The sequence below is a fragment of the Crocuta crocuta genome, unplaced genomic scaffold, assembly GCF_008692635.1.
Source record: "Crocuta crocuta isolate KB4526 unplaced genomic scaffold, BGI_CrCroc_1.0 scaffold619, whole genome shotgun sequence".
NCBI lineage: Eukaryota > Metazoa > Chordata > Mammalia > Carnivora > Hyaenidae > Crocuta > Crocuta crocuta.
This window is the reverse complement of record NW_027533395.1, coordinates 5,710,864-5,719,734: the sequence shown is the minus strand read 5'-3', so window position 1 is coordinate 5,719,734 and position 8,871 is coordinate 5,710,864. Positions and strand designations below refer to the sequence as shown.

General features: G+C 38.9%; 1 protein-coding gene across 1 annotated transcript in view; it reads left to right on the top strand.

Annotated features, from left to right (window-relative positions):
* SORCS1 (sortilin related VPS10 domain containing receptor 1) overlaps positions 1-8,871 on the top strand; it is a 514,658-nt gene that overhangs the window by 276,146 nt on the left and 229,641 nt on the right. Inside the window, exon 4 of the mRNA XM_077748457.1 lies at positions 1,482-1,581. Within this exon, the coding sequence (XP_077604583.1) occupies positions 1,482-1,581 (100 nt within the window). The remainder of the gene's footprint in view (positions 1-1,481; positions 1,582-8,871) is intronic.

Genomic DNA, 8,871 nt, shown 5'->3' with positions numbered 1-8,871 from the left:
ATGTGTATAAATTTAAGGGAAAAAATTCCCTGGATCCCCAATCAGAATAAATTCTTAATTCCTTAATTCTAAGATCCCATATACAGCTTTCTTGCTCCAGTGCCTGGTCCGGGGTAAGTTCTTAATGTGTGGTAATGAGGGTGTTACCACAAACTCCTTCTCTGTAGTCTTTACAACCTATAGGAATTTGTAGCTTTTATAAATATCAACAATTAATTAAAATGGTTACATATTTATGTGTCTAATTAAGCCAACTTTATTTTATAAGCCTTGTTAATTCTTCTTAAAAAAATGTTTATGTATTTTAGAGGGAGAGCGTGCATGAGCAGGGGAGGGACAGAAAGAGAGAAAGAGAGAATCCAAAGCAGGCTCCATGTTATCAGCCAGGAGCCCGATATAACCTTATATTTCTGCCACTCAAATAAAGTTGTTAGATTTTGAGAGTGGGGGATTGTGTTGTACCCTGATACATGGTACAGGTTTGGTATCTTTTAGTTCTACAAATGTGGATGAATGAATGAATGAATTGGGAATCTCCTATACGTAAAAAGAAGACAAAGAGAAAATTATATTTCCTTCAAATTAAACAAACAAACAGTGGTATAATGTAAGCAGTGCAGGACTTAGGGCCAGAACACCTGGATTCACATACTAGCTAGTAATTTATCAGCTGTTTTCTTTGGATAGGTCACTTAAGTGCTGTCAACCATTTACTTCAAAGACACATAATATTCCCTCCTGCACACAGTTGTAATGATGATCTAATAAGATTACAGTTCTGAAATATGTAATAAACTTTGATAGAGAAGGTGATTAAAGCCTATTGATTCAGTCAGAATTAATAAGTTATTGACCAAGGGCTAGCTAAAGATGAGAAAATCTCCCAAATAGACAGGGTCAGTGCTGAGAAGTAATTCCTCCCAACTGAAGGCTGCTTAACACCAGAAAAGGCCACCAGATAAGATTGTGAAATTTCACTTATTATTAAGACGCTTTCTTACTCTTAAATAATAGGAAAAGACTGAATGACCTTTGAAGGGACTGATCCACTATATATTCTATGACTCATGAAAGGAAACACAATTTGTAGATAAATCACGAGAACCTGCTTTTTCACTGTGCCGGACATAAAGCAAAAGTTTGAAAATGTCAGATCTCTGTAAAAACTCCTTATTTTTGTGGTCAATTCAAGAGACACTCTCATCTCTTAATCTTTTAAAATTAACCACATATTTTATGCAGAGTACATACATTAAGGAGCAGTAAAGAGATGGAGTTTTAATTTTTACCAATTCAATTTAAATGCAAATGTTAACCACTCACATGATGCTACTGTGTACATAGTTAAGCATCATTATATACTACATGAATCATCTAGAAACCTCCTGAGAGCCATTCTACTATGTAAAACATGCATTATACTGACAAGCAGCCAAATGACGTATACTTCTGTCCTCATTAATGCTCCTTTTGAATTATAGGTCAACTGATTATGGAACAACCTATGAGAAGCTGAATGATAAAGTTGGGTTGAAAACAATATTAAGCTATCTCTACGTGTGTCCTACCAACAAGCGTAAGGTAAGATGTGTCTTCACCGTACTGCTACTTCATGATGTGACTTCTGTCTTGGTTGGCTAGCCTCTCCAGCTAGCTAAAAATCCATTATTTTACAGTTAATCTGGGAGGAGAGGTGTAAAGATGAGTTGATGGATGTGAAGGTGATAAAATGTCTGACTTCTCGTAATTTCCAGAGCAACAGCTGTGAATGTAGGAGGGTGAGAGGTAGGCATATCATTACCATTTCTGAAAGGCAACTCCAAAGAATAGGGCTCCTTGAGTGGATGCTGCTGTCTCTCATAAGAGATCTGGCTAGTCAGTCACAAGAACCAGAATGAGGCTTGACAAGGTAGAAGAAGAGGTGGGGTCTTCATCTGAAGTCCTCCTGTTTCCTCCTGACATGAGTAAATTAACTAGAATTGAAGTGAAGTGAATGTGTCCTCTGGTAGCAGGTTGGACATTTCATTTCTAACGTTTATTCAGCCTGCACACAAATGTCAGTGTGGAGACACTGCTGGAAGGGACCTTGAAGATTGTCATAAACTGCATCCTAATTTTATAGATGAGGAAATTAAGGTTCAACGAACGCTAATGCTTTGCCCCATTGCAGAGTTATTGGCACAGTTGGAACTAGAATTCAGGTTTCTTGGTTGGCAGCCATATTGTTTCCTCTGTTTTACTGCTCCTTGTGAGAGTGTTTATCTCTTCTTCAATGAGAGATGTTATGTTCTCAAAGGAGAAAACATTTACTTTTCAATGAGAAAGACTTACTTGTCTCAGGAGGAGAGTAGCACTACATCAGTTCTTTGGTGTTTGTAAACCTGCACTGTCAGATTCTGAATTCTGACACATAGTTTCTAAGTGTTGTGTGAACTGCATGAAGTAACAGTATCCAACCGGAAATAGGAAATTGCTGTCCATTAATATGTCATAAGCCATATTGATGGTAGCACTGATATCCAGGTTCTCATTTTAGATGTGTCAACAGTTAAGTGTTAGTGACCTCAGCTAGGTTCTGCATTTTGGATTCTGAACTCTGGGAGGTGGATGAGAACATTGCTGAACCATCATTCCTCAACTCTGGCAGCATATCCAAAGCACTAGTTGATCCCCAAATGTGCAAGCCCTGGTCTTAACCCCATTGCTCTGGATTAGGGCTCAAGTAACTGTCCCTTGAGCAAGCTCCCAGCATACATACATGCTTCTGGTATATATCTAGGATTGAGAACCACTTTTGTAAAGTGTGACATTCTCTCTGGCTCTAAACATTTCAAATTCTTCAGTAGAAGCAGTGTACATAGACGCTGGTGTCATATGGCTTGAATGCAAACCCAGCTAACCCAGTTAACAAGTGTATAAACTGTGGTGATTGACTTAATCTGTATAAGCAGTGTCACAGAATTTAAAATAGGGATAATTACAGTTCCAACCTCATGTGAATAGTTGTAACCATTATATGAAATAAGGCATTTCACATGTTTAGCACAAAACGGTTATGGTTCTATCAATGTTTTCTCTTACTTTATTATTTTTTTTCTCATGTGCCTCTTCCTCCTTCTTTATATAATTATTAGAAGTAAGAGTAGTGATTATCCTCCCTCCCTAAACAGCAATGTTCAGTAGAACTTTCTGTAATGATGAAATGTTCCTTTAAGCTGTCCAATACCTTGGTCATTGGCCACTTGTGGCTGTTGAGTATTTGAAATATAGCTAGTATGAGTGAAGAACTGGATTTTAACTCTAATTTAACTTTAATTAACTTAAATGTAAATAACCACCTGTAGCTGATGACCCCAGTAGTAGACAGCATAGCTCGATAATGTCAGCCTCACAAGTGTAGAGTGTATGCTGAATGTCCCCGTCTTCCCCTCACTGGCTAATTATTGGTCCGTCATCAGCAATTACATCTAAACAGTTTGACCTGCTATATACAGTCCTAAATTGAGGACTGAACTTACATCCTTTAGTTTTATAATGAGATCGAGTTGTTTGTTAGCTTTGAATCAATTCTTATATCGCCTATTGATTTCTCCTCTAGTTTCACATTTTTAAATAATTTCAGTTAAGAATCAACAATCTGTAGGCATCATAGGATACAAAGAGAAATAAGTCAGCATTCCACCTTCAAAGGTCCTGTATTCTTCTTTTTTTAAATTTTTTAATGTTTTATTTATTTCTGAGAGAGAGAGAGCACGTGCGCGTGCACGACAGCATGAGCAGAGGAAGGTCAGAGAAAGAGGGGGATACAGAATCTGAAACAAGCTCCAGGCTCTGAGCTAGCTGTGAGCACAGAGCCCGACGTGGGACTCAAACACACGAACCGCGGGATCATGACCTGGGACAAAGTCAGACACTTAATTGACTGAGCCACCCAGGTGCCCCTCAAAGGTCCTGTATTCTAGTAAAAAGTGGAATGTGACTTTCTGACATTGAAAGTTCCACCTAACAGATGACTTTGGGTGTGATATTTACATTTTCCGCTTTGCAAAGTGATAGAGGGGGGAAAAAAGGAATGTATAGTTGGAAGAGACCTTAAAATTGTTCTAAACCTAGAACAGTTGTTCTAACCTAGTAATAAGTCCCTGTTTTATTGATGCTGTTAGAGAGGTAAATGATTTTTAAAAAGATAAAATGCCAGATACTCAATGTGAGCATAGGATTTTCTGTAGCAGCCCAGTAAGTGACTCCAGCATTGTGTGCAGGAGCGGATCTTGGAAAGTGAGACTCGCAAGCCCGGGCATGGCTCCTAAAGTGGGAAGGGAAGTTTAGAGGGAGCACAGCCAGGAGACCTGCACTCTGATCCACTCATGCCCCTCCCTGTGAGTCATCAGCATGCAGCACTAACTGCTGCATACTTAGTCTGTTGTTATCTTTGAGACTCTGAAAAGTCCCCAGCCATGGCATTTAGCTAAAATTAAAACCTAGCAGACCCTATTTCCAGAGAAAGAGCAGTCATCGCCCATGACTAGGAGAACAGGTTTCTCTGGTCCTCTTACCTTCTAGAAGCAGAGGTGGGCCTGAGCTGTTTCAGTCACACTGTTTATGGGTGGACCTAAGCAGAGGGTTCTTTTCCTGTACAGATAAATGAGGCCTTCAGGGTCACTTTCTGAGATGCTGATAGATTTAAGAAATATTGGAGGACGATGAAGGCCTTTACAATGGTGCAAAAATCAATAAAGTTGACATAGCAGTATATTTGTGTACAGTTTTTCTACTTAGGAGGTGAATTTATCACCATGAAATATGCACTCCCCCCCACACACACCAAAAGGGACATACTCTAACCAAAGATATAGTACCTGTACAACATTTTAAGTGTGAGTATATTTCCCCCAATCAGTGAGAGTTTATATTTTTGAAACGAAGTGAAAAAAGAAGAAGAGATAAAGAAATATCAGGCTCTATTAATTATGCAGGACAAAGGCACTCAAGTTCGCTCCAGTTCTTCTAGGACTTCTGTGTCCTCCAGTGAAAAGGCAGACTCCTTTAGAGGGTTGTATTAATTCTTTTCCGTCTCTAGGGTGCTATCGAGCAAGTTAACATCTTTTGTACCAGATATGTCTCTCTGCTTTTCACAACAGTGGGAGCAACTGGAATAAAACTGACATCAGGGTAACTGCCTTGCATTCCCAGAAACCTGTTTTGCCTTCACATCCTTATTGCTATTTTTAGCTGCTTGTAAGGACAAGAACAGTTCTTCAATCAACATGGCTCCAACAGCGGGCACGATGCCCTGGCTTTGCAGACAGCTTGTTAGGGGCATTCCTGGGATCAGAGTCCAGAACAAAACAGGCCCTTATTTACAGTTTAAATTAATGATCATCCATTGGCTGTTTCTCTGCAAGCCTGCTGTAAATGACGGCAGCTTTCCTTGTATACGTCTGTTACAGTAAAAACTATAATCTCATCATAAGGCAGTCTAGGAAATCTTGACTCAGAGACCTAGAAAGCCTGCTCCCAGGTATTGTCCTAGCTCATGCATACCCTCTTGCAAAGGAGCCCTACACCTGGCCTCTGGGAGAAGAGATAGGCCCAGAAGTATAAGGATAAGTGGATCCTGGTGCCGGAGGAGAGGCAGGCTAGCTGTCTATCACCGTGTCTCCAGGGAGAGTGCTCCCCACCCCAGCCCTCGATAAATCCAAGCCTTGTTGGGTGTCAGTGGTGGTTTATTGGCCACATACGTGTAATCGTCTATGAGAAAGGATGATTTACATGCACCTGAAATGAGCAACTAGGATGTATAGGGTGATGGAAAGAACTACTACAAATGTAACAAAGAAAAACAAAATCGATGCTGAAATCTTAGTCTCAATCTTAAATTCTCACTGAGTTTATTGGTATTCTGCCTAAAAAGAAAACTTCTTTATACTCTGCATGTGTCTGTCGGCAGTGTGTGTCTGTCACCCCCAACCAGCCTTAGCTGCTCTCCCTACATGAGCTGTTATAGAACATCTTCGAGGATTAAAGAATACAAAATCCCAAGTAGAATTCATTGGGAGGAAAAGAAGAAAAAAAAAGTGTTTTTGTTTTTTAAACTTGGAATATCCAATTCAGTTCATTGTTATATCCTTGCCCTCTCCATGCACTTTGTTCTCAGCAGAGAAGAAACCTGGAGAGTATTTACTCTTTATACTTCCTGTGCCCCCTCCGCACCCCAGTTTCTTCTCCTTTCTGTGTTATCACCACTTAATTAATACTATTCCTGCTGAGAGAGCCTTCCAAGACTTTCATTCTATAAATAGGACCCCAGCTCCTCAGACGCATTGATCATTTTTGCGGGTCTCTTGGTACATGCCAGCATTAAACACTGTTTGCATTTTCTCCAGATGTTAGGTTCTAATTACCTTACTGTATGTGGCACTTTCTAAATAAGCATTTGTTATTGACTCCTTGTCTCTTCTCTTTATATCCATGGCATGCTTAATTCCTCTTGACATTTCCATGGGAGGTGTGTGTGTGTGTGTGTGTGTGTGTGTGTGTGTGTGTGTGTATGCACGTAAATAGATATAGATATAGATGATATAGACATAGATATAGATGTCATGCATGTGACTTTTGGGGACAGGGAAAAGGTACAGTTGATAACATCTGCCAACTTCTCTTAGGAAAAAATATGGAATCATTGAATCAGAACCTAAAAGTTGTTACAGGTGTTCAGATTCTGCCTTTTCATTTAACAGATATGGATACTGAGTCCCTAGAGTTTAGTGACTTGCCCGAGGTTGCATATAACTCGTGAGTGAGAATCTAAGATCATTAGACCTTTAAGGTAAATGTCAAATATCCTCTATTCCACAAAATCTAATCAATTCCATTAAAGAGATGTTCTCACCCCTTCTTATCTTTTTTATTTTCCAAGCATCTGCTTCTCTTTTCTAGCACTTTTATCTTATTCCTAAGTAGTTGGTCCTGACCTTGTCTAATGCCCCATTTAGAATGAAAGACTATAGAGAGGATAAAGGACCTTCATCAGCTTCCTAGGTTGTAACAGGCCGAGCACAGCATCTTGGTGTATGGTAGGTGTCCAACAGACAGCTGAGGGTTTGAACTAAACTTAGGTTGGCTTTTGGGCTACTCAGCTGAAACTTGAAAAGCAAAGCACATTGTAAAACCAGCTTTGGCTCATTTTTTCCCCCTCTAATTATGAAATTAATTCTTTCAAGTGAATAAATAAGGATAGTAAAAATCCCTGTAGATTTTAGTTATTTCTAGGCCAAAATGTATAATTTTATCTTTTCTAGCCAAGAAGGGCATGATTAATATTTAAAATGCCAGGACTTTGCATAGCACTCACTCGACATTATCTAGCGAGGCCAAGGGGAACCAGCATATTGTATAATACATCAAAGGGGGTACATGACATTTGCCTTGGTAGACACTCAGTAGTAGCTCATTCTGCCCTAACTCTTTTATCTGTCCCTTTGTACACAAGATCATGCATTTGCCTCTAATCTTTTAAAAATAACATGTATTTCATTCATAAATAAGTGCAGCCCATGAACTCAGAGACACAGAGGAAGTGGCATTTTCCAGACTTCCCTATGCTTAACCTGGTCAATGATGGCTAAAGGGAGAGATCATTTCCTTTGATCCTGCCTGGGAAGAGTTGAGTGTGTATGCTGTTTCAGTCCATCAATCTCTGTTGTGTTCTCTTCTTGAGCATTTAGAAAGAAAATCAAGTGCTGCATGTACATTTTTTTTTTCTGGGTGATTTTCTAAGAGTCATCCAAGCCATTGGGTTTCAAACAGGCTACAGAATAGTAAGTGTGAAGTGCTCTGTTTGAAACACGCAGGGCTCCAGGAGCCGTGCCAAGAATAAACCCCCTCAGTACCCCAAGGTGGCCCTGGGGAGCTCCCTGGGCCTCCTGGGCTTCATAGAGTGCAGTTGGGGGAGAAAATACTCATCTAGGCCATCCATCCTCTGTATACTCAGCTACACCTGAAACAGCCATGTACCTTATACAATTTTATATGAATCAAAGTACCTGTGATAACATTTATAATAAATAAATATGAGTAAATCCATAATCCTTTTGATTTTAGCACTTTATAGTAGGTGCCTCGTTGATTTCTATTAAACCTTATCTGTGTCTAACACTAATGTAAAAAAATAGCAAGTTTATAATATACCAATTTTCTCAGAACTGATCCAGTTAAGTGGTATATTACTGTATTATTTCATGTAGTATTAAGTATTACTAAGTACTTCTTTGCTGGAAAGAAGCTTCTTGCATAATTAACATCATATATTTGTTATTCCTCATTTGTAAGATGTTGTGTCTATCACGTATAATAAGCATCTAATACATTAAATATTAATCATGAGTTGCTGATTTAAAAACTTACATGTGTATGAAGATCAAGTTTATACAACATTGCTTTTATAATTCAAAGTTGATTAGTTATGATTATTTTCTTAAATACACAGCTAGCTAGCTAAATAAGTAGAAAGATGATAAATCCACAGATCACCCTTTTCTAAGTTTAGATAATGCTTTCTAGTTGGCATCAAGTGGTATTTCTCTATCAAACTGAGGGAAAAAATTAGAACTCTGTCTTTTGGTTCTGTTCTTTTTTAACAAATGAAGCTAATCAGGATGGATATAGTCTGAATTGGTCTCCAAATTTTATGAAGTAAGAACTGGCCCTGAAATTGTATTTTTCTTGTACCACTGACTGGGTCTGAAAAGGTAGGTTTCCTTTTGTGGCCAGGTGAACAGAAGTTTTCATAAAGGGAAAGAAGCCTGTATCAGACACCAGTCATCTTCAAATACACACAATAGACCTTCTTTGGGGATCAGATTTTTTTTT